Below are 26,091 nucleotides of genomic sequence, written 5' to 3'. Positions count from 1 at the left end.
TCCTAGTTATCTTATTTTTTTTTTCCTTTTTTTTTCTGAAGGTTAGGGTATGTAAAGCTCCTGCTTCCGTGCCTGAGCCGGTAATGGAGACCCTGCAATGGGATGGCAAGCTCCGTGTTGAAGTTTGTTTCGCAATCGTTCAGCGCAGGATAAATAACGACAAAACTGCTCCTAAAAGTTCTTGCTGCCTTCTATTGAAAGGATGGACTCATTACTCAGCTCTGCTCCTTGCACACCATGCAACGTACTAGTCCTGCTTTTCTCAATCAGAAACTGTGTTCGTTTTTTCTCTTAATTATTTTAAAAGATGTTTATTTTCTATGCCAAATTAATTTTTAAAGTATCGTTTTACTTTTTGTGATAATTGTCGTGTCTAATTTTGATTGCGATTTTTTATTGATTTAAATTCATAAAATATTTACACTTCTCCATTTACATCGTAAAGTAATTTACATTCTCTTCCTGATTAAGGATCTGAGTAATAAAATGTGCTAACGCACACTCAAATCACCAATATCTGTGTGGCAGCCGTGGCCACGTGTTTCACCGCTGCTCAGTGCTAGGTGCCGTGATGGGTATGTATTAGTGCTATGTACAATACATGCAGAGAACGGGTAAGGTCTCTCCCCTCCACGATAACATGCGGCAGTTAGTTGTGGGAAACAAACACAACATAACAAAAAACTTCCCGGAATTAAAAACGGAGAATCAATGCTTCATTTTCGAGAGCATGATGACGAAGGCTTCATGTGTCACATCAGAAAGGGAAGGTTTTAATGTGAAAACTTGGAGAGATAATTGCCAAAGTTTCTGGGAACGGTGATTAATTATAAGAAAAAAAAATAAAGCCCAGACTCATGTGGAGCAGCGTGCCGGAGTAGCTGAAAAGTGGCACGTTTATGACATTATTCCAGTGTTTCATGTCTCTACCCTTGTGGCGGAGTGGTGGACGGCGCCTTGAATCATATCTTGTCTCATAAACATCTCCACCTGTTGAACGCTTTCCTCAAGGCTGTAGTAACCTGATTTACTACGCAGGTTCGGAAACTACTGATTACGTGTGTGTGTGTGTGTGTGTGTGTGTGTGTGTGTTTGTGTTTGTGTTTGTGTGTGTATGTGTGTGTGTGTGTGTGTGTGTGTGTGTGTGTGTGTGTGTGTGTGTGTGTGTGTGTGATTCACCTCGGTCGCCTGCTGGTCACCCAGCCAGTCTTCCCCATTACGGAGCAAGCTCAGAGCTCATAGACCGATCTTCGGGTAGGACTGAGACCACATCACACACAAAACACACCGGGAAATTGAGGCCACAACTCTTCGAGTTACATCCCGTACCTATTTACTGCCAGGTGAACAGGGGCCACACATTAAGAGGCTTGCCCATTTGCCTCGTCACTTCCCGGGACTCGAACCCGGCTCTCTCGATTGTGAGTTGAGCGTGCTAACCAATACACTACGAGGTGTGTGTGTGTGTGTGTGTGTGTGTGTGTGTGTGTGTGTGTGTGTGTGTGTGTGTGTGTGTGTGTGTGTGTTGGGATGAATTAAAGACGAATCCTGTAGACTTGTGGCAGCCCTAAGTATTAAAAACATGATATTTTTCCAGAGCATTAACAACACAAACTTCCTGCCAGGAGTGTCTTGAATATTAGGAAGTGAAGCACAAGCCAAGAACAGCGTCCCAGACACTTCCTGCTGCATTTCTTTCCTAAACTGCTGCAGGTGACGCGTGAGACCGTAATTAATCAGTCATTCTGCGAAAACATTCAAGGTCATCACCACCACCACCACCACCACCACCACCACCACCACCACAAAGACTTGTTTTCTTTCACACCGACAGAGAGTTCCAGAAAGTATGAATAGTTTACGTAATTGGGGAACTTTTGTATTCTAAAATGAGAGATCAATTAATTACAGTACAGGTTGAGATTATATTATTTAATATCACTACTTTACAAATTTAAAGGTAGAGGCTAAATGCTTTAGGTTGTCCTGCCCAAGAGGAACGTGGCAGAGTCTGTTCCTACTAATTATCATGTGTAAATTGAATGGCTACTCGTAGAATATCTGCAGGTCTTCAGACACAGATCAAGTACAAAAGCACCACTACCACCACCACCACCACCACAGGAAGGAAAGGCTCTACCTCGTCTCAGTTTACCAGCATGTTTGATTTTTTTTTTTTCCAGGTTCTCGCTTACAACAACCTCTAGCGCTCTCCCTCTCCTTCTGTTTACTCTGAAGAAATTTTTATCTGGAAAGGAACATGCAATCAACTAAGTTTGTTACTGCACACATTCCTTACACACACACACACACACGCACACAGACACATACACACACGCACACACACACACACACACACACACACACACACACACACACACACACACACACACACACACACACACACAGCTCTGAGCTCGGTCCGTAATGGGGAAGACTGGCTGGATGACCAGCAAGAGACCGTGAATACAACACACACACACACACACACACACACACACACACACACACACACACACACACACACACACACACACACACACACACACACACACACACACTAGCGTCCATAAACTCAGATTGAGGCTTTACACATCACATTTGGCCTTTCCATTCCTTTCTATACCTTACTATATAAATTTTCAGTAAGACTAAAGAGCCTTCGGAACAGATTCAACTAACATGTATTCAACATTCACTAATTGACCATCATGAGAAGAAGGCAACAAACACACCACCACTTGCCTCATGGTCTCCAGCACCACTTACCTGCTAATGTTATGGCTCTTGACTCTCACACCTGGCCCTGCATTGCTGCTTTGGATTTACCTGGGTGGTACTAATGTTACGTCTCATGACTCACACCTGGTTTAGCTCTGGACATGAATTACCTTATGTTATAAATAATGAAATATACACCATGACTTGGAAGTCATGAGCTAAAATTGAGAATAATCTTACCTGATCTACCACGCCTGAGGTAATGCATTCTCTGAGTCTGGAGCAGGAGGTCACAAGGCCAGGGAGGAGGCGAATAGTAAAGAAGGAGGGATGGAGGTGACTCTTTGTTAGTCATGACAATGTGTTTCTCTGTCCATTCAGTGGAAAATTAAATTAATTTCCCTTTGTAGTATTTAAAAGAAAGTAAAGATGAATGAAATCTTTGGCAAAGGAAGTAAAACTGGGTATACATTGCTAGCAAAATTTTTTTTTTTTAAGTAATTTGTGTAGAATAGATAAATATAAGTTCATTCTTTTTGTTTTCCAATGTCTAATTTGCCTCATTCGCCTTAATATTTGCATTGATTAATTAAACATGAGTCCTCTGTCACTGTCAGGCCTTATTACTGGATGGTTCATGAATAAAGCCGGATACGACTTTATTGTTTACTGAAGGTAAAATGTTTTTTCTTTTCCTTTTTACGGATATGCCGGGAGGGCCACAAAGCTGAAATACGTGGTGAAAAAAAGGACTAAAAGAAGTAAAAAACAAGAGAGCAAAGAAAAATTAAAGGAGGAAAAGAAAGAAGTGGAGGAGGAGGAGGAGAAGGAGGAGGAGGAGATGACGAAAGAGGAAGTTGGTGTCGCGGCTCTTAGAACAGATTTAATATTTGTTTTAGGAAATTGGAAACTCCGTGGGAGGTGCAGCTTAATGGAAGTATTGTCTTGCAAGGTGGCGGCGCCAGGAGCTTGGGGCGGGAGTGAGCCAGGGGCTGTCATGGATTACCTTTACCGAGATGAATCAAGGAAAACAGTGGCAAGATATATTCTCCGTTTAGTGCCTAAGTCTAGTTTTCGTTTCCCAGGGACATGAGAGAGATGTGTGTTTCTTTGGCATTGTGTAATTAACTGAAACGTCAAGTTCATTGCATTTTTCTTCTGAGGTCGTTGGGATGAACGTGTTTTAGGGTGTTGCTGTCTGTCATTACCAAGATAGCTATACATTTAGTCCTGTTCACACCAGTTAATTCATGTTGCCTTGCTTTACAGTTCTCCCTTTTACCTTCATGTACCTTCTTTCTCTTCTTTCCTCTCTCTCTTGATAGCTCTTTCCTTCTGTAAATCGTTTTCATTAGTGGGATAACAAATCTTAATTAAACATTTGTATTTTTTAAGAATCTAATGAGAAAGTTTCGTCAGTAGCTAACTCAACGCCTCCGCAGGAGCTATGACACCTCGCCTTACGTGTGTGTGTGTGTGTGTGTGTGTGTGTGTGTGTGTGTGTGTGTTTCACTGTTTGATCTGCTGCAGTCTCTGACGAGACAGCCAGACGTTACCCATTACTTCCGATCTTCGGATAGGCCTGAGACCAGGCACACACACCGGGACAACAAGGTCACAACTTCTCGATTTACATCCCGTACCTACTCACTGCTAGGTGAACAGGGGCTACACGTGAAAGGAGACACACCCAAATATCTCCACCCGGCCGGGGAATCGAACCCCGGTCCTCTGGCTTGTGAAGCCAGTGCTCTAACCGTGTGTGTGTGTGTAGTTCACCTCCTCGGTCGCCTGCTGGTCACCCAGCCAGTCTTCCCCATTACGGAGCGAGCTCAGAGCTCATAGACGCGCACACACACACACACACACACACACACACACACACACACACACACACACACACACACACACACATCGCGTAGTGTATTGGTTAGCACGCTCGACTCACAATCGAGAGGGCCGGGTTCGAGTCCCGGTAAGCGGCGAGGCAAATGGGCAAGCCTCTTAATGTGTGGCCCCTGTTCACCTAGCAGTAAATAGGTACTGGATGTAACTCGAGGGGTTGTGGCCTCGCTTTCTCGGTGTGTGGAGTGTGTTGATGTGGTCTCAGTCCTACCCGAAGATCGGTCTATGAGCTCTGAGCTCGCTCCGTAATGGGGAAGACTGGCTGGGTGACCAGCAGGCGACCGAGGAGGTGAATTACACACACACACACACACACACACACACACACACACACACACACACACACACACACACACACACACACACACACACATGCTTGTAATGTAAATGGACTTATCTGGTTGGTAAATAGATATGATTTTCAAGCATGTGAAGAAACGTGTATTTAGTATGTGTGGAGAGATCGCGTTGCATACACCAACCTGAATGTTCAAGATGTGCACCGACATAGGTTTACTGTAATTCAGATCCTGTGTATCATACTCACTGCTTCGAATGGAAGTGAAAACCAAGTGCAACAGAATTTTTTTTTTTATTTCATATAGCATATATATACAAAGGGAGGATCTCTAAGCGCCGTCAGTGCAACGACGCCTGAAGGTGTGAGGCCTTGGCGCCTGAAGGCCAGCCTGGGGAGCCGCAGACAGAAGGCGGCGGTGGTCTGTGGAAAGTCGAGACAAAAAGAAAGAAAACAGAACTTTCCTGCAGCTGTGACTGCGCTTGTATTGTGTGTGTTGAGTTGCTGCGTGTGAATATTTGTTGCTTTCATGACACTAACTTCATGAGCTGTAAGGGAACATTGCTGATGGCCACGATCTCCTGCAGGCATCACAGTGTTCCCTCAGCTCGTCACATGTTGGTAAACGGCAGTTAGTTCCCTCCGCAGCGTGTACAAAATGGCACCTGTGTGCAGTCATTGCTCTTTAAACTACTGAATCCTTCAATACACATTTCTTGACTGTTTTCACTATCATATGAATCTTAAGGTTCGGTTTATAGTCGTGACCAAACCAAAGGTTTGTTTGAATCAGAATATGTCCTGGCTCTTCTAATCAACACTGTCATGCGCTTCCACTATGGCTCAGCAGCTCCACCAAGGCTGTGCTGTGGTTAGAGACGCCTTTCCCAATCCCTACTGCCCTCCCCCCACCCAGCCCACCATCCTCCTTAATTAATTTTAAAGCCCTCATTATATATTTATAAGGGATAAATTTAATCTAATACTAGATATATAACAAGTACATGTGAAACGTCTTAATATGGGCTGTTTAGGAATCTAATGTTATCAGATTATCATTGTTAATGTTAAAAGTACCCAAGTTTTGATAGTGAGTGAATATGAGGTATATTTATATATGCGAGTCCGTGCTTATAGTCGCCGATGAAGACTTAAGTCATGATAGGAGTGAATCTGCAGTGTTGCAAATATATATATATATATATATATATATATATATATATATATATATATATATATATATATATATATATATATATATATATATATGAAAGCCATGATTCGGTTGGTACGCACCAGCTGTCAATGAAAAAACACAATCATGTTTTCAAAAGAATGAAAGAAACGCGCCCTCCCATGGGGTCAAGAGTCACAGGAAGTTCATAAAGCAGCTTGACAAGCCTTTCGCGACTTGTACTCTCCAGTTTTACATCAGTTTTCATAGAAAAATAAGATGCAGTAGGAGTGACGTGCCCGCCTCTCGCCGTGCACTCTCCGCCGCATCAAGGAATCAGATCCTCGATGTCCGATGAGTCTGATGAAGAAGACGTCGATGATTCTGATGACGAGGAGCTGGAACACGACGATGACGAGTCTGAGCCAGATGACGACGAGGAGGATGACGATGACGACGACGACGATGATGACGACAAGCCCTTATTTGATCCCCCTGAGATGGATGTAAGGGTAGACGACGACCATGACGATGATACATCGTCAGAGTCCAGCTCATCATCGCTCAAGTCTCGCCTCCTCGCTCTGCGGTGCCTCCGTCTGTGCCACTCTTTCCTGGGGGAGAAGGAGGGATTGGATGAGGCCCTTGATCACTGCCTTGTTCTAAGAACGAGAAGATATAAATATCTTGTCACAATAAAAAAGAAAAAAAACAAAGTTGCCATGAACTCCAGAAACTGAATGATAGAGAAAATGGTAGTTGCTTTAATCGGTATAGCAACGAATAAAAAGTGGTCTGATATTTATAAAGAATAGAAAACCTACATAGAAGAGTAAACTACTTCACACCAACCAACCAAAATCGGTGACCATACGACAAGCTACAAGTCATGACTGATGTTACGGCCCGCCCGTAACATGCATTACTACCATCACCTCCTCCGCTTGTTACCTCGTTCGCCACCTCTCCGCCTCCCTTCCACGTCACCGTCTCGTGAACCTTCCACGCCACCGTCTCGTGAACCTTCCACGTCACCGTTTCATGAAGCCCGGCTACTGTCCCGAAGTTGGATTCACGCGGCCCCTTTCGACTCAACCGAAAGTGTTGAGCCAGCTCTTGGTTTTCTGGATTGGCAGTTGAGATCCAAGCCTCAACCAGTGAACACAACGCCTCTTGGTTCTGCCGTGGGATCAACCATCACCCAGCATTTCACCACTGCGACACCGCATAAGTATCACTTCCCTCGTCCGTGTTTTCCACATTGCCTCTATATAGGATTAGGATTATTGTTAGGTATTAAGTTGGGTTCTTTATTGTTGTATTTATTACTGTGTTATATGTATATGTGTATGTCATTTTCCTGTGTTTCATGTTATATATCTGTGTTTCATGTTTCTTGTTATATATGTGTCAATTTCATTATGGGTTATTAAAATAGCTTTTAAAGTGACCCCTTTGCATTTCCTCACCAGTTGAACCTGCAGTGTTTTTTTTATTGTTATTGTTCACCGGCTCTCCGATGCCAATCTTACCAGTTTAACCGGTGAACGTAACAATTGGCGACCGTGACAGGACCATTATAACCCATGTTCAGTGTTCCATTTTTCCAGTGACTTTTTTCTGTGATTGCTTGTGTTTCTGTGGTGTTGTGACTCTGATGTGTTTTTTTCTGTGACTTACTCTGCGTGTGGTTTAAATTTACCTTTGTGCGATCAAGTGGCTCCTTTTGGGTTAAACGTGCTTCGTGACTTTCATTGGTATCGCATAGCAGTGGTAGAGCAGGAAACCAGGTAGAAAGGCGTGTTCACCGATAGCACTTATCTCTATTTTTGCACATAGGCAGGTGTGTAATAAGTGTTATCCAAGTGTTGGGATCATCATATGTTCATGCGAACCCTCAATCCCTCACTTCGCGGATCATTTTTCTCGCTAGTTAGAATCGGCCATTTTAACTAGTCTCTCAGACTAATCCGCCTCCTTATCAATAACAAGTCTCAGTACAATTCGCTCCTCACTCTCAAGTCTCGTAACTAGAGTAATCCGGATCCCTCTTAATGCCGTAACTCTCTAGTTTACCCCTCATTAGTGATTGTACTCATAAGTGTTTACTTAAGTATAATCTAGGTAATTTCCAAGGTTGCCTTTATTATCACTCTGCCAAGTTCCTCACTTAAGTAATTCGCTTATCATTTTTTTTGTTGTGGTTTAACATCTATTTAATATGGCTTCCGCTCAGTTTAACGTTGAAGATTTTTGTGCCGACCCTTCTCTGGAACAACTTAAATATGCTAATATAAAGAAGGACCAATGGAAGACCATCGCTAAACATTTTGATGTTCCCATCACGTCTCAGATGACTAAAGAGGTCATTAAGAATGTAGTTGTTGAACATCTAGTGCAAGAAGGTCAGTTGCTAGGAAATGCCATAGAAGAGTTAACTCCCATGTCAGCCTCTACGAGGACTATAATACACAGTCCCCAGGAAGAACAGGATAAGAGTAGGATAAGTCAATGGGAAATTGAGAAGCTTAAACTAGAATACCGGATGCATGAAAACAAATGCAACTACAGGCAGAAAAGAAGCAAAGAAATGCAACTACAGGCAGAAAAAGAAGAAAAGAAATGCAACTACAGGCAGAAAAAGAAATGCAACTACAGGCAAAAAGAAAAATGAACTACAGAGAGAGAATTTCAGTTACAACTTAGAAGGCAGGAGAAAGAGTTAGAAATTCAGGAGTTAGCCCTACGAAATGACGCTAAGTTTAGAGGGAAGAAATAGATATAAAGAAACAGTTAGCAAGCTTTAATCCTGCTACAGCTGCTCCGCTAGTTCCCCCTTTTGATGAATCTGATGTTGACGGGTCATTTCGCGCTTTTGAGAGCATTGCTAATAGGAATAAATGGCCCAAGGATCAGTGGGTGTCTCTCCTTGTCCCTAAGCTAGTAGGAAAAGCTTATAGGGTATACAACGGCCTTAGTGATGAGGTAGAATATGAAGAGATCAAAGGTAACATTCTAGACGCCTACTCTATCACTTCTGATGGATACAGACAACAGTTTCGAAAGTATGTGAAACCAGAGTCTCACACCTATGTTGAATTCGCTAGTGAGAAACTAAGACAATTTAAGAAATGGTTAGCCGCCCTTAACATTACCACCTTTTCGGAGTTGCTCAATCTAATGGTCCTGGAAGAATGGAAGAACAAGTTACCATTTAATATTCTGAGGCATGTGGAAGAACGGGGAGAGAGTGATCTTATGTCTGCCGCTAAAGTGGCTGATGCGTTTGCTTTGTTGATGGGATCCCTGGGTAGTAGAGGTCGTGGTTCACTGTCTAATGTTAGGTCCTCCTTTGGGGAAGGTTTTGGGGCGCGGGTGGTAAGCCAACCGGATTCTCGCCAAATGCATATAATTCCCCCTGGTGTACATACTGTAAGAAGCCAGGTCACACGATCCAGAAATGTAGACACCCAAATTGCAAGGGTTCTCAACGTCAATTTTCTTTTGTGGCCCCTAGACCTAACACATTTGAGAACAAGAAACCAGTGGCCCTAGCTAACCCTGTCAACTCTCCTCTAGAACTTTATGACTCGTACATGTATCAAGGTAAAGTGTCCCTGACTGATGGTAAAGACAAGGCAATAAATATCAAGGTTCTGCGTGATACAGGTGCTGCCCAATCCATCTTAAGGGAAGATGTCATCCCTAACATCAAACAGGCTTTCACTGGGGAGAAGGTGATCCTTACAGGTCTCGAATCACAGCTCTCCTATCCCTTGGCTAATATTAGCTTACAGTGCCCGTTCATTTCAGGAGAGGTTGAGGTAGCCATTAAACCTGGTGAACTGCCAGTACCGGGGTACATCTTGTACTGGGTAATGATCTTGCGGGTAACTTGGCTGTTCCAAACTTAATTGTTCTTGATTCTCCCTTAACAGAAAGTCCCACTAAGACCCTGGACGAAACATCCCTCACTTCTTCCCAGTGTGTGCAGTCACCAGGTCTCAGTCCAAGTCCCCTGCCCTTTCATCACCTCCTCCACCAATGATTGCCTCTACTGACAACTTGTATAATAACATCATTTCAAAGGAGAATTTGATTAATGCTCAGGAACAGGATCTCACTTTGGCTAAGATCAGACATGTTGCCAGTGAGACAAAGGATATGTCTAAATTGCCTTGTTTTTATTATCAGGAAGGAGTCCTGATGCGTGCCTACAGACCTCCTGAACTGAAACAACTAGACACCTGGTCAGAAACACATCAAGTTGTCATCCCTTGTCTGTAAGACCAGCCATTATAGAACTAGCTCATGATGGATTGTCAGGTCATCTAGGCATCCAAAAAACCTACAAGAAGGCTCTTCAACATTTTTTGGCCAGGAATGAAAAAGGATGTGTCACACTATGTAAAAACATGTCACATATGTCAAATTGTGGGTAAGCCTAACGAACGCCTTGTGCCAGCTCCTCTGACGCCTATTCCAGTTCAGACGGAGCCCTTCGAAAAGATCATACTAGACTGCGTAGGGCCCTTACCCAAAACCAAACGAGGGAATCAGTATTTGTTAACCCTCATGGATCCCACTACCAGGTACCCTGAAGCATTCCTCTTAAGAACATCACATCAAAGACCATTGTAAAACATCTAATACATTTTTTCACCTCGGTAGGAATTCCAAAACAAATTCAGTCTGACAAGGGTAGCAATTTCACTAGCCATTTTTTCCAACAGATAGTGAATGAGCTAAACATCGACCATGTTACCTCCTCGGCTTACCACCCCAATCCCAAGGCTGTCTGGAGCGGTTTCACCAAACATTAAAATCCATGATGAAGAAGTATTGCTTGGAGCATCAAGGAGACTGGGATGAAAGTATTTCTTTCCTTCTCTTCGCTTTAAGAGAATCTCCTCAAGATTCTTTAGGTTACTCCCTTTGAATTACTCTATGGTAGACAGATCAGGGGCCTCTCAAAATATTAAAGGATCAATGGTTTACTCAAAATACTCCTTCAAGCCCCAGTGTGTCTGACTACATCAGTAACCTTAAGAATAAAATCAGTGAAGTCAGATCTTTGCTAAATCAAACTTCCTCAAATCTCAAACTAAAATGCAACAGAATTCTCTTCCCAAATCTGTCATGAGAAGTTTCAAACCAGGAGACAAGGTTTTACTTTTTCTCCCACTCCAGGCAATGCTCTTCACAGTAAGTTCATGGGACCTTATGTTGTGGCTCAAAAACTAAGTCCATTAAATTATGTGGTCCACACTCCTGACCGTCGTAAGGATTCCCAACTTGTTCATATTAATCTAATGAAACCTTACCACTCCAGAGAACCAGAGGACGACTTGTCTCGCGCTGTACCTGTATGTCTGGTAGGAAGGAGTCTGGTCCTGTGCCCCCGAGGAAGAGTCCGACATCGAATTCCTCTTCTCGTCACCTAAAGGACGCCCTCAAACAGCCAAATCATGTCCAACCTTGATGAGGTGTTTGTTTCCTTAACACCTTCACAACAGTCTGATCTTAAAAAGTTATTGCTAGACTTTTCTGAAATCACAGGTGACCTTCCAGGAGTTTGTAATACTATCCAACATGACATAACATTAACATCTAATGACATCAAGCCTATAAGACAACCAGCCTATCGCATTTCACCCATTAAAAGAGACTTGATGAAAAAAGAGGTAGACTATCTGCTCTGTCATCACCTTGCAGAACCTAGTATATCTCCTGGGCTTCTCCTGCCTGTTAACATCTAAGCCAGATGGTAGTAGTCGATTTTGCACCGACTACCGGAAATTAAATAAAGTGACGGTGCCAGACTCCTACCCATTGCCCTTGATAGAGGACCTTATAGATAGTATAGGAGTAGCCAAATTTGTAACCACTATAGACTTGCTTAAAGGTTACTACCAGATTCCCTCTCGGACGAGGCCCAAATAATATCCGCCTTCATCACCCCTTCGGACTATACCAATACACAGTGATGCCCTTTGGATTGTCTAATGCTCCCGCCACCTTCCAGAGGGCTATAAATTACATAACTCAGGACTTGGAGGGAACATCCGCGTATCTGGACGACCTGGTGGTGACTGCAGACGACTGGGCAACACATCTGACCCGTCTTCGGAGGCTGATGGGTCGGTTGCAGGAAGCCGGGCTTACCATCAACCTGGCCAAGTCCACCTTCGGGAAGTCTACGGTGGTCTACCTGGGACATGTGGTGGGGAACGGCAAGGTTCACCCCAAGAGAGCTAACGTTGAGGCCATCCTTGGCTTCCTGTTCCTACCACCAGGAAAGCTCTCATGAGGTTCTTGGGATGGCTGGGTTTTACAGACGCTTCTGTAAAACTTCTCCACCCTGGCCGCCCCTGACGGACCTTCTCAGCACTTCCGTCCCCTTCCACTGGACCCCGGCCTGTGACCAAGCCTTCAAACACCTCAAGGCGTTTCTCCTCGGAACCAGTGGTCTGGACGCCGGATCACTCCCGACCCTTCCATCTACAAGTTGACGCGAGTGGAGTTGGAGTGGTGCTGTCCTACTACAACCGGACCCCACAAGCGGCATCCTCCATCCCATCGCTTACCACTCTGCAAAACTGAAACACCATCAACTCAACTACTCCACCATCGAAAAGGAGGCTCTGGCACTCGTGCTGGCGCTCCAACGTTTTGAGTGCTATCTTCATCCTGGTCCGCACATCACCAAGGTCTTCACGGACCACAATCCTCTGGCCTTCCTGTACGCCATGAGGAACCGAAACCAACGCATTCTTAGGTGGGCCTTGTTAACTCAACCTTTCAACCTGGAAGTCCATCATATCAAGGGGGTGGACAACATCATCGCCGACGCCTTATCAAGATCTCCTGTCTCACCTCCTTCATGGGCCATTACGGAGGTCTTAGGGGGGAGGAAATGTTACGGCCCGCCCGTAACATGCATTACTACCATCACCTCCTCCGCTTGTTACCTCGTTCGCCACCTCTCCGCCTCCCCTTCCACGTCACCGTCTCGTGAACCTTCCACGCCACCGTCTCGTGAACCTTCCACGTCACCGTTTCATGAAGCCCGCTACTGTCCCGAAGTTGGATTCACGCGGCCCTTTCGACTCAACCGAAAGTGTTGAGCCAGCTCTTGGTTTTCTGGATTGGCAGTTGAGATCCAAGCCTCAACCAGTGAACACAACGCCTCTTGGTTCTGCCGTGGGATCAACCATCACCCAGCATTTCACCACTGCGACACCGCATAAGTATCACTTCCCTCGTCCGTGTTTTCCACATTGCCTCTATATAGGATTAGGATTATTGTTAGGTATTAAGTTGGGTTCTTTATTGTTGTATTTATTACTGTGTTATATGTATATGTGTATGTCATTTTCCTGTGTTTCATGTTATATATCTGTGTTTCATGTTTCTTGTTATATATGTGTCAATTTCATTATGGGTTATTAAAGTAGCTTTTAAAGTGACCCCTTTGCATTTCCTCACCAGTTGAACCTGCAGTGTTTTTTTTTATTGTTATTGTTCACCGGCTCTCCGATGCCAATCTTACCAGTTTAACCGGTGAACGTAACAGTTAGTTGGCAATATATTTTTTTTTAGCGCACTAATCATTTCTTATTTTATTGTTTCGGAGAAGATTGTTGATATTTATTGATGAATTTTCATTAGTTTCATTTCATTATTATTATTTTTCTCTACACATTTTTTTTTTATTTTTCGTTATTTAAGTATGGTGTAGCAATAATAGTCCTCTTCCTTCTCTTGTTCCTGCTCCTTCTCCCTCCTCCTCCTCCTCCTACTCGTACTCCTACTATTCCAATTACCAAATTCAATCTTCCTCCTTTCTACAACTTGAACACTTTTCACAATGGAGTATCAAGACGCCCCCAAAACTAAAGTGGCCAACCCTTTCAGATCTCTTTCTATACAAACTTTTAGGGAGTGGCAATTAAACTGTTTTTTTTTCTTTCCTCTTTATTCCTTTTGCAACGTTTGACCAGTTCCCATTTTTAGATTCTACTACTGATGCTGCTGGTACGACTATTACTACTACTACTACTACTACTACTACTACTACTACTACTACTACTACTACTACTACTACTACTACTACAACAACAACAACAACAACAACAACAACAACAACAACAACAACAACAACAACAACGACAACAACAACAACAACAACAACAACAACAACAACAACAACAACAACAACAACAACAACAACAACAACAACAACAACAACAACAACAACAACAACAACAACAACAACAACAACAACAACAACAACAACAACAACAACAACAACAACAACAACAACAACAACAACAACAACTACTACTACTACTACTACTACTACTACTACTACTATCTTATACCGGCAGGCACTTCAAGGAAATAGACTACGTAAAGAAAATATTTAGGAAAAGAAGAAAGAAACATAGTCATTGCGTGTAAATCAATGAAAGAAATCCAGGTGCAAGAAAATAGAAATGAAAAAAAAAAAGACCTGCGTACCCTTTTCTGTCCCTTCATAGTGGTAAACTAATTTTGACTTAACTTCATTAATGTCACGACTGACTTTCACGAAGGCGCGGCAGGAATGAAGAATGAAGGACGCGCTGCTGTGTGATGGGGATTAATCGGTTTGAGATTCCTGGTTGCTTTTTTACACAGCTTTGAAGATTTTTTTTTTTTTTTGTGGGATTTCAGGTTTACACGTGGCTCTAGTTCATATTTCTTTTTTTTTTTTTTTTTGCACATGATTTTTTTTTTTGGGGGGGGAATCTTTAATTTGAAGACGTCTTGTTTTTTTTTTGTTCTGTTTTATTTTTATTTTGTTGTAATTATTTTGTTTTCTATTTTCTTTTCTTTTCGGGTAGAGTTTTATATATCTCTGGGGATTTCAAGGCGGGAAATGTATTGAATGTACGTGATTCTGGCTCCTGTTTAATATTTCTTCCTTTTTTTTGGCATCATCGTGATTTTTTAAAATTTTATTGAATATCATTAATTTTCTAGCTGCCGGCTTATATACATGAAGGAAAAAAAAAAAAACTTGTGTAGCTTAAGGTGTGTGTGTGTGTGTGTGTGTGTGTGTGTGTGTGTGTGTGTGTGTGTGTGTGTGTGGGTGGGTGGGTGTGTGTGTGTGTGTGGGTGGGTGGGTGGGTGTGTGCGTGCGTGTGAGGAAGTGAAAATCCTTCCATCAATAATATAGAAGGGCACCGTGAAATCGGTTTGTCGAAATTGTTTCTGATTAAGTAGTTTCAACTTTAAGTAGTTTTGATTACGCTATATTTCGCATCGCTGAAATGAGAAACAATGTGCCCCGTGCGAGTTTCTCTCTCTCTCTCTCTCTCTCTCTCTCTCTCTCTCTCTCTCTCTCTCTCTCTCTCTCTCTCTCTCTCTCTCTCTCTCTCTCCTTCTTCTTCTTCCATGTCCAGCAAACAAAAAGAACAATAAAAGAAAGGTACATGCGCTGGCTTTACACTATTCAGAGGACGACAGAAGCACACGTGTTACAGGAAATATGCACAACATGAATATGAATGAACATAAAAAAAAAAAAAAAAAAAAAACTGGAGGATATAAAAGAAAATGTTTGGAAGGGAGTCTCCGGGATATTACCAAAAGGCACACGAAAAATGGTGAACTTTCCACCGTGTTATGAAACCAGACTCATTTTTTCCCTTTTTTTCTTTTTTAATCATCACATGGGCAAAGGGGGAGAGGGAGGGAGAGAGTGAGAGGGAAGGGAAGGGGGTGAGGATGGTATGCTCGGAATTATACCGTCATGAAATCCGAAAAAAGGGAGTGACGTTGAAAAAAAAAAGGAAAAAAAATACATGGGGAAGTTAATGAGACCTTCACGACCTGCACGGATTGAAGCTTTTTAGAGGTTAGTTTTTACACGCGCGCGCGCGTGTGTGTGTGTGTGTGTGTGTGTGTGTGTGTGTTGTGCTATGATTTTGTCCTATTTTTTATTGTCCATAATTGTTCGTTCCATTTTTATTCGGATTAACTTGACGCCTGAATTTTTAAAAGCCATCACATGACTTTTTTTCATAAAACTGACGTGACCAGAAAAAAATAAATGAATAAACTGACCGTCCTGAAAAAAAAAAAAAATAAATAAATAAATAAAAAGAACAAAAAAAGGTAGAGGATTATCTTAAACTGCATCTTATTATTTTTACAATTTTTTTTTTTATCCACTTTACAAAGAACTCTGCCATAACGCTGCCTTTGATTTGGCGTTACTGGACGTGATAAGATAGCAGATCTTTTTCACCGTTAAAGCAGCCATTTGCTTTCACTCACTGTCTCTGCTGCGTTTTATTTGTGTTTCTTTCATATACATTTTTTTTTTACTTAATTGTAGCGTTTTGACATTGTTTTTTGTTTTTGTTGTTCTTTAGGTGGAAGATCATAGAAATGTCGGTACATCTTTAACCTTTCCATTTTTCGTTAACAAAAAGTGCTTTTAGTTTGCGAGAAAAGATATGAAACTATTGAGATTTACAAACTTTGAAGAAAATTTAATGTTATACGATACGTTGAATAGTAAAATGAATATCCTGAATTTCTTCCTTGGTATTAGACGTGAGGTCAAGGTCACAGTGAACATTCTCAGTCTGCACCGCTGAGAGAGCAATTGTTCCCCTGAATAGCCTCCCGGGCAGAGCGCCAGCTGTCGGTACAATTTCTGTAGAACACTGACGTACAGGGCCGTGAATGGCACGGCGCCCGGAAGTATTCTCTAGGCGGAGCTTTGTAGTGCCGTGGCTCCTTCCTCGACCCGCACCTCGTCTTGAAAGGGCAAACATTCTTAGAACTAAAGATAAAACTTCCACCACTCTTTTAACTGTGGCAACATCTTTGACTTAAGTGGCTGCATTTTCTTGGGCTAACTATTAAAGGGACAAAAGCAAGAATTTCTATTGTGACTTTATGCTGACTTTTTAATATGCGTGTGTGTGTGTGTGTGTGTGTGTGTGTGTGTGTGTGTGTGTGTGTGTGTGTGTGTGTGTGTGTGTGTGTGTGTGTGTGTGTGTGTGTGTGTGTTTCATATTCTTTTTCAGTTAAGTTTCTTGCATCCTTTTAAACTTTTAATATCCTCTTTTCTCTTTCCTTGTGTGTTTTTTTTTCTCTCTTCGCTTATACTTCAAAATATTTTGGTAAGCTTCCCTTATCTTTCCGTGCCCCAGAAACTTGTATCCTGCTCTTCCTGCATCTATTCTTTTTACACAGCTTCGTATTCTATTTACTTTCTTTTTCCTTTCCTTTTTATTCTTTTCATCGTGTTCTTCCTTCTCTTTGTTGTACTTGCCTTTGCCTACCCGTTCTTCGTTCAAGTTGTTATTTTCCCTCTCTTCTCGTGAACCACCACCACCACCACCACCACCACCACCACTGTGCCGCCCCGCCCCGACCTCCTTGCCACGGCTGGTATTCACGAAGGGTAAACATCGGTAAACTTAATGGCCTCACTAACAGTATGTAAATATTACTTCCTCGTATCCCACGCCCTTCCTGCCCACCTGCCTACTGCGATACATTGCCCCCACGCCTACCTTGCGCCATCCGCCTTGCCTTCCTCTTACGCCCACACACCTCCACTCCTTTTCCATTCCCCTTTCGCTCCTTCCCGCACTGCAAGCCGCCGCTACACCCTGCTAAAGGCTAATGGTAAACACGACTTCTCCTCATTCGCAGTGTCAGCCTCAACCTTCACCTCAACCTTCTCAACTTTCGCCTCACTCCACTTCCAAGCCATTTGTTAAGTCGGTTTCTGAAATTTAATTGAAAAGTGTTACATGTTGGAGAGAAACGTTAGCAGGTATGTTTATTTTCTAACTATTATTTTCATTACTGGTGTTGGTGTTATTTTATCTTGAGTTGTCTCACTGTGTTTGTCCAAGGTTAATTAAGGCAACAACGTCCGTCAGTTTATTTATGTATCGGTAAATGGTTCAGCTTGGATGTATAATTACATTTCAGGTGTGTGTGTGTGTGTGTGTGTTTGTGTGTGTGTGTGTGTGTGTGTGTGTGTGTGTGTGTGTGTGTGTGTGTGTGTGTGTGTGTGTGTGTGTGTGTGTGTGTGTGTGTGTGTGTGTGTGTGTGTTTGTTTGTTTGTAGAGAGAGAGAGAGAGAGAGAGAGAGAACATTATTTTTTATGGTTATGTTATTTGAAAAGAATAACCATAAAATCTCACACCACCACACTTGCCTGTCTCCCATACCTTTCTTCCCTCTCCCTCTCTCCCCGTCTCTCTCTCTCTTCCTATCCTCTCCTCACCATCCACACCCTCAATGCTTCTTCCTCCATCACCTCGCCCTTGCCTGCCTCCAATATCTTCTCTTCTTTCCACTCTCCTTATCTTTTGTCTCCCGTTCTTCATTTCTCTTTTATTCGTATCTTTTCCTTTTCCTATACGCAGACTTTGCATTTTCTTCCTCTCTGCTGTATTTGGCCATCTTACATACCCTCTCTTCTTTCTTCTTTCTCTTTTCTTCCTCCCTCTCTCTAGATGATCCATGTAATCTCCATCCATGCTATTTCTGTTACATCCTCTAATCCAATCTTCCTTTCATCTTCTCCCTCTATCTCTCGTCACCTGTCCCTCGTCGACACACCCATCCAATCGTGCAGGTAACAGCCAATCACGACGCGTCCTTCTGCTCAGGTGCCCTATTCCTCCAGTAATGGACCATTTACACCATTCTCCTCCTCAGCAGTGCCTCATTACCTCCGCGGCACTGGTGGTTGCTGGGGTGTATAATAGATCGTGTATTTTTATCTTTATCAATTAGCAGCTTTATCTAATGCAGCGTTGTATTCGCTTTTTTTTTTTTCGTTGAAGGTTTAGATGTGTCTGTGGAGTGACGTTAAGAAGGGAGGGAGTTTGAGTGACTGGTTGGATGTGAGAGAAAAGTAGTGAAAAGAGGGTGAGGTTAGGGGATAAGAAAAGCACAGAGAGGGAAGTATAAGACTGGTGACAAAGGCTAGGTAGGTCAACTATAGAGTGATAAGAGTAAAACTAAGATGACTACGTAGTGTAAGAGTGTTGACAAAGATGAAACAGGATTATGTGTGACAGGGATGAGGGAGAAAGATAAGGATGAGGTACGGAACAAGTTGGCGAACGCGGAGCACAGTGATAAAGAGGACTGATGATGGAGGAAGACAAGAGGAAATAAGAGTGAGACTGACAGACATTCATGAAAGCTGGATGAGAAAATGTGAGACAAGGAGCCAGAGTGAAGGAGGAAGACAAGGGTGAGCCGATAGGGGTCAAGGATGACGGAGGAAGATGAGGGTTAGGTTAGAGAACAAAGGGTGAGGCGCGGTCACCAGTAGGGAGGTGATGGGAAGATGGAGGGTATCGGGGGAGAGGGTGAGGGGATGCACTCATGGCGTCAAGGGACGAGGTGGGGAGAGGTGTTCCATTATGCATAGGCTGTCCTAGTTCGGCGCAGGACATGCGGATATGAAGCAGGCCAGGCGGCAGGACACGGCTGAGTACGCGCACCAGGTAATGCCAGGAGAAAGTGAGGAAGTGTCGTGCAAAGGAACCAGTTGGCGGGAAATTGCAAGATGTCCTCCTAGTTTTTCCTTTTACTATTAAAGACACTGTTTATTGTGTTTTATTGACAATATATGAATGTATGAACGAAAATCAGAATATTAGCTTTTCCCTCTCCCTGCTTTGACATGCGTGTCTTCTTCCTAAATTATAATCAAAATGTGCACATAACCATAACCATTGTGTGAAGCTGAGAAGCCATGGCCGTCAAAGGAATCAATGTGAAAACAATTATTACAATACACGAGAAAATAAAGCTAGGAAGGATTAGTGATAACATGATGCCGTCAGCATCACTCGAGATCTTAATGATGTATCAATAGCATGTCCCTTTTCATCCATTTATATCGATGGAGTTTTCTCGACGTGAGTGTATTGCCGCCTCTCCCAGCAGCAGCGGCATCCGGGTAAACGTATCGCGACGCAAGGTGGGAGGCGCGAGTCATATGCTAATGGTTGGCGTGGGGGGCCAGATGTCTGATATTGACTGCGGCAGATTCCCGAAATGACAAGAATGTTATTGCGGGTGTCATCAGGGCCAGGCGGCGGCGGCGGTTGGGTGGCGGGGTGTGCTGCGGGACTACTGATGGGGTGCTCCTCGCTTGGGAGTACGAGTATCGGGATCGTTTGGAGGTAATGCTTTGGAGATCGACGAGTCTTGTGGCTGAGAAGGTTGACCTTAATTCAGTTCCCTTCACCACGGGTGCGCTGTAGGCGAGCACTGATGTGTTAATAATGTTTAGCATGTACAGGAGAGGCAGAGCTGCGATGCAAGGTGTTGCCGGGGAGACGTCACCCGCATTCAGTAAGACTCCAGCGAATCGGCAGCACTTTCCCATATTTTACAGGATTTTGTGCGGTTTGGGCAGTGCTAACAAGACGTTCTTTTATATACCATCTCGGCTCCCTTCCCTCGTGGCTCCCGTACATAACTAAACCAGACTGACTGAGTTCCTTTTCATTCCACGACTGAAGTTTTGTCCTGTGGCACATCCCTTTTCATGAAGAATTAAGCCTATTTGACCTTTGACCTGAGTTAATGAGTGTACACATCCATAATTAACTCGTGTGTTATCCACCTTTCGGCTTTTCCTGCCTCCTCCTTCTCCTCCTCCTCCTTCTATTAAACCCTCTTCATTCCTACCTCCTATCCTCATTTATATTCAAACTCTTATTTCTCTCTCTCTCTCTCTCTCTCTCTCTCTCTCTCTCTCTCTCTCTCTCTCTCTCTCTCTCTCTCTCTCTCTCTCTCTCTCTCTCTCTCTCTCTCTCTCTCTCTCTCTCTCTCTCTCTCTCTTCCCTTTCATTGCCTCGATTTCTCACCTTCTCATTTCGCTTTCTATTCCCTTCCGTGTTTACTCTCCTCCTTTCCTGCACTTTGCCGGGCGTGTCGCTTGCCACTTCCTTCCCTCTTCTTCTTCTCTGTCCCTCGTTATTCCGACCATCTTTGTCTCTTTGCCACTCACTTCTCTTTGCCTGCACTATCCTCTCTGTCTCTCTCTCTCTCTCTCTCTCTCTCTCTCTCTCTCTCTCTCTCTCTCTCTCTCTCTCTCTCTCTCTCTCTCTCTCTCTCTCTCTCTCTCTCTCTCTCTCTCTCTCTCTCTCTCTCTCTCTATATATATATATATATATATATATGTGTGTGTGTGTGTGTGTGTGTGTGTGTGTGTGTGTGTGTGTGTGTGTGTGTGTGTGTGTTTGTGTGTAACAAGGGAGTAAAAGCTAATAAAAGTGTTTACAAAAATAAGCCAATCATGTAAAAGGGAGACAAAAGTAACAAATGTAAGACAATTACGTAAAAGAGGAAAGGAACTCAATAAAGAGAGCTCAAGAACAAAAAAAATCTAATAAGGAAATACAGGAAATATTTTGTGCATCTGTGGGCCACGACACACGAAGCCCTGTGACTGAGGTGCACCTGATCACCGGCGCTAGCTGAGGAAATCGATCTGAGCTGCATTACTGTCCCAGGAGGCAGCAGGGTCTCCCGATACCGAATAAGCTTGTCGGCTGCCAGATCCATAATGCACCTCATACTCACACCCGCAATGTTAAGGGCGAGAGTCCGCGGTGGGCGTTCGAGGGCTTCGACCTGTAAGCCACAGCCAAGTTTCAGAACTCCTCCGCGCTGTCAGTTATACATGAGGAGCAGTGAGAGAGAAGGACCAGCTGTGTGGGTTGTGGCGATGGGAAGCAGAGGGAAATCTTGCAGGTGTGTGTGTGTGTGTGTGTGTGTGTGTGTGTGTGTGTGTGTGTGTGTGTGTGTGTGTGTGTGTGTGTGTGTGTGTGTGTGTGTGTGTGTGTGTGTATTTACCTAGTTGTATTTACCTAGTTGTAGTTTTACAGGGCCTGGGCTTTATGCTCGTGTGGCCCCGTCTCCATATCTACACTTATCTAATCTTACTTTATAAGTATGTACACTCGTTGCAGACACTACTTCTTCATTTAAACTGTTCCACGTCTCAATACATCTTTGCGAGAAACTATATTTTTTAACATCTCTCAGACATCTTCCCTTTCTCAGCTTTTTACTATGCGATCTTGTGCTTCGAATGTGTGTGTGTGTGTGTGTGTGTGTGTGTGTGTGTGTGTGTGTGTGTGTGTGTGTGTGTGTGTGTGTGTGTGTGTGTGTGTGTGTGTGTGTGTGTGTGTGTGTGTGTGTGTGGTGAGAAAGAGAGAGAGAGAGAGAGAGAGAGAGAGAGAGAGAGAGAGAGAGAGAGAGAGAGAGAGAGAGAGAATGGGGTACTATTTCCTTGTGGATTTTTATTGGTGAAAAGTCATATTTGATTTTCCAAAATTCAATTAATTAGCCCGGCATATGCGTCATGTTCCCGAGCTTCGTGCAGTGCCTGGCTGGTCCTTTGCCTCACGCTGACTGCCTTCCGTGTTGATTACTCGAGTCAGCACCAGCACGGTGTGCCGAGCCTAAGCCATGTTCGGAATGTCACGAAGCCGCCGAATGTAGTGTTTCTTCTTTAACCCAACCGGCCAGCCCCCCCCCCCAACCCTCAACCTTCTCCAGCAATATTGACCCGCTCATTCCCTTCAGTCTCATATGCTGTAGTGACCAACTCTTACCTGGTGGCTCCTGAGGCTGCCGGCGGGTCATCGGGCGTAAGTGCATCCAGAAGAGGCTCGTAGGGAACTACAGGCCGTCCCTCGCAGGTCTGCAAACCCTGAAGACTGCATCCAGCATTGGTGAAGAGGTCTCCGCCACTATCCTGCTCCGAGGGGCTGAGCGGCGCCCCCAGGTTAATATGGGACTCTGCCGGCCTGCGCATCTCCCTTGGGACCTTCCTCGGGGACCTGTGACTGGCTGGCTTTTGTCTCCTCTCCCTGTCATTAGCAGGTGAGGAAGAACTTTTACGTGGGCGGCGACGCAGGTGTTCTGTTCTGTGAGGGCGGCGGTGAGCGCCCTCCCTGCTGTGATGACGATGGTTATGGTGGTGGTGATGGTGGTGGTGGTGATGGTGGGATGAGTCACTTTGCCTATCTTTTTGTCTCGGGAAATTCCTGCTTTTCTTCATTTGAGCGGAAGTTCCCTTGTAAGGAGAGGGACACAATTCACTGGAGAGGCGCCTTGGAGAAGTGGCTAAGAAAGCCTCGCCTTTATCTGGTTGCCAGACTTTCCTTGGTAGTCGTGTCTCTGAACTCTTGCTACGGAATTTCGTGTCAATCTTAAGCCTTTCTCGTTCGGGTAATGAAATGCTATTGGCTTTCTTCTTTGTCACTTTAGTCGTAATTGTGTGTGGCTCGTTAGTCTCATTCAAAGGAGAGAATACTGTTCCCACCGCCGCGGTGCTCACCTTCGCCGAGTAGCTCACCAGCTGGTGCAGACTGTATTTCTTGGTGTTCTGGTTCCTCCTGATTCCAAACAGTTCTTCTGTTGGCAGTGACTGTTTACGAATTCTCTTCTGAGAGTTGTCCTTGTTGGCGGTTTGATTCTCTTCTAGGGAGCGTTGCCGTGGAAGAGTTTGTTTACGTGATCTTGGTTTCACATCAAAAATTTCATTTATAAGGAATGTGTCCATTTGGGAATTGGATATTGCATTTTGTGGAGCGGTACCATGAATCTTATCCTTGCTTTCCTGAAGGTTCTCGTGTGTCTTATCGACAGGAGATAATTTGGTTGTTGTTGGTTCCTCGACACTCTTGTTAGCATGTAATGTCTCGGGTTTGAGGAGTTCTTGGCTGGAAGATAATAAACGATTATCTGACTTATTAGATGAATCAGAATCTTGAGAATTCTGCTTGCCTTTTGTTGCAAACTTGAGACGCTCTGCTATAAGCGAATCAGTCTCGCTAAGCGTTTTCTTATACTTGACATACTCCTCCCTATCAAAGTTATCAATTTTAACGTTTAAAATAGGATCTGTGGCTTCACTTGGCTTGGGAATGAATAACTTTTCCAAGCTGCTCTTTCTACGCTCTTTTAAACTGGCTTTTCTGCTCTCACGTGCTCCTTCCTTCAGCGCTTCCTCATCCTCAGTCGCGAGTGGTGGAATAATTCCATCCTGTACGTCTGGGGACTCTGCCCTCTGAGGTGCAGTGGCTGTGACACGCGGGGAAGGCAGTGGCTCCGTCCTTGGCTTTCTGTTAGGTTTTTGAAGCACGAAATCCGCCTCTCTAGCGTTTAGATTTTGATATACTTCAGATTTGAGACCGTAGGGTGCTGGGTAGAACAGTTCATCGTGAAGGTTATCTGGTGTGAATAACCTTTGAGTGTAAGCGTCTTGCGGAGGCGTTAGGAAGTCGATCCAATCGGGAGACGTTACCATCGGCGGCCTCGTTTTGCTCTTGGCTGAACCATCTCCCTGTGTGGTGCAGGTGATAGCATCTAGACTTCGAAGAACACTTTCTGGAACAAAACTTTCTGGCTTAGAAACCGGTTTTCTATTTTGTGGCTGAGTGGTGCTGCCCAGATATTCAAGTTTTGCGGGTAAAGACGTTTTCTTTCCTGATCCTGAACTCTTGGAAGCGCCGTCCTCAGATGACGCGCTGGACAAAGGTTGGTGACCGTGACCGCTACTGCCAGAGGAAGATTCCGAGGCTCTCCTGAAATGATCGCGTGCATTTCTTGAAAGACTTTGTGTGGCAATAGGAGATTCTTCATGCAAAGGAAAAATGCACGGCTTAGATGGATGTGATCCGCAAATGTCCGCATTCCCGGAACATTTTGCTTTTGACCCGTGATCCAGAGAAAGTTTCCTGGGTGATGAAGGCACCGCGGTGTGGTTCTCCTGCTTGCTGCTAAAATCAGCCTCAAACATGGGATTAAGCATTCCCATAGAGGACTTGCTTGACAGTCTGGGTGCGCACGCGTGGCTTGTACCGGGGTTGACACACGCGCACTGACCAAGAGGAGAAGTCATGAGGTCACAGGAAGTCGTCAATAGTCCTCCAGAGGTCGGTTGTTTTCGTACCACTTCTGGATTGGTGTACCTCCGAGCAGGGCGACTACGGAGGCATCTTGGGTATTCGGGGTTTCTCACCGTTTTCACTTGGTGTGGCGTCCCTAAGGAATAAGTAGTATCACAGCAGTTTGACGTGTGTTTACGAAAGTGTTCTGTTTCCCCTTTGGAGACAAGACTGAAGGGTTTGATACAAGTCCTGCCGTTGTCTCCTAAAAGGTAAGATTTGCTGAAGAGACTTGCGTCTAACATATTCTCTCCTCCTTCAGGCAGACTAAAGACCCCGTTCTCCTCTGCTCCTCGCCTAGGATTCCCAATGGCGCCGCAAGGAGTGGAGAAAGGTCCACATTGAAAAGGCTGGCCACACGACACTAGGAGGGATGAGTGAAGTGGTCTTAGATTAAAGGCTGGAGAATAATATGTACCTCTGATAGGTCGTGGACTTACACCTCCGCCAAGAAGGTCCGGCTGCTTGGCACTCTGCCACTCAGCCCTGTCACCGCTGGGTTGTTCAGGTTGAGGACTGAGTCGAAACAACTCTGGCTTTTCCGTCATACAAGCAGTCATTTCTGATTCCTGTTTTTCACTTTTGTCAGTTTTACAGTGTTTCTCTTCTGCTTGCCCTTGTCCGCTTGCATCGTGAGCAGCGGAGGGTGATGCCTTGCTTCCCGTGTTTCCTCCGCCACAAAGTGGAAGGTGATTCTCCTCCTGTTGTCAAAGGCCACTAACGGCTGCTTCAAGCACTTGTATCTCAGGCTCGCACTCCGTGGCCAATATCTTGACAGGGGACTTCAAAGGGTCAAACTCATCCAGGTCCTCTCCATTGCCGGAGTCTGGTGACACCTCAGTAAGGTTTGTGTTTTTTTGTTTGCCGGCAGCTGTTGTTGTGGTGATGGTAGTGGTGGCGCAGGTGGTGACAGAATCGGGGGCAGACGACGACAAAGGGAGAGAAGTGGGTCCAGGAGGGCAGGGGGCACACGACACTTCCAT

The 26,091-nt window shown here is 44.3% G+C and overlaps 2 protein-coding genes across 2 annotated transcripts; both read right to left on the bottom strand.

Annotated features, from left to right (window-relative positions):
- Positions 1 to 5,201: 5,201 nt before the first annotated feature.
- On the bottom strand, positions 5,202 to 25,675 carry LOC123518792. The gene is made up of 2 exons (XM_045279795.1): positions 22,769 to 25,675; positions 5,202 to 6,712 (listed from the first exon to the last, which is right to left on the bottom strand). The coding sequence occupies exons 1-2, from the start codon at positions 25,666 to 25,668 to the stop codon at positions 6,427 to 6,429; spliced, it is 3,186 nt and encodes a 1,061-aa protein (XP_045135730.1). The 5' UTR covers positions 25,669 to 25,675; the 3' UTR covers positions 5,202 to 6,426.
- Positions 25,676 to 25,697: 22 nt separating this feature from the next.
- LOC123518793 lies at positions 25,698 to 26,091 on the bottom strand. The gene has a single exon (XM_045279796.1). The coding sequence runs from the start codon at positions 26,089 to 26,091 to the stop codon at positions 25,816 to 25,818; it is 276 nt and encodes a 91-aa protein (XP_045135731.1). The 3' UTR covers positions 25,698 to 25,815.

Source organism: Portunus trituberculatus, chromosome 44, assembly GCF_017591435.1.
Source record: "Portunus trituberculatus isolate SZX2019 chromosome 44, ASM1759143v1, whole genome shotgun sequence".
Lineage (NCBI taxonomy): Eukaryota > Metazoa > Arthropoda > Malacostraca > Decapoda > Portunidae > Portunus > Portunus trituberculatus.
This window is presented reverse-complemented; position numbering and strand designations above follow the sequence as displayed.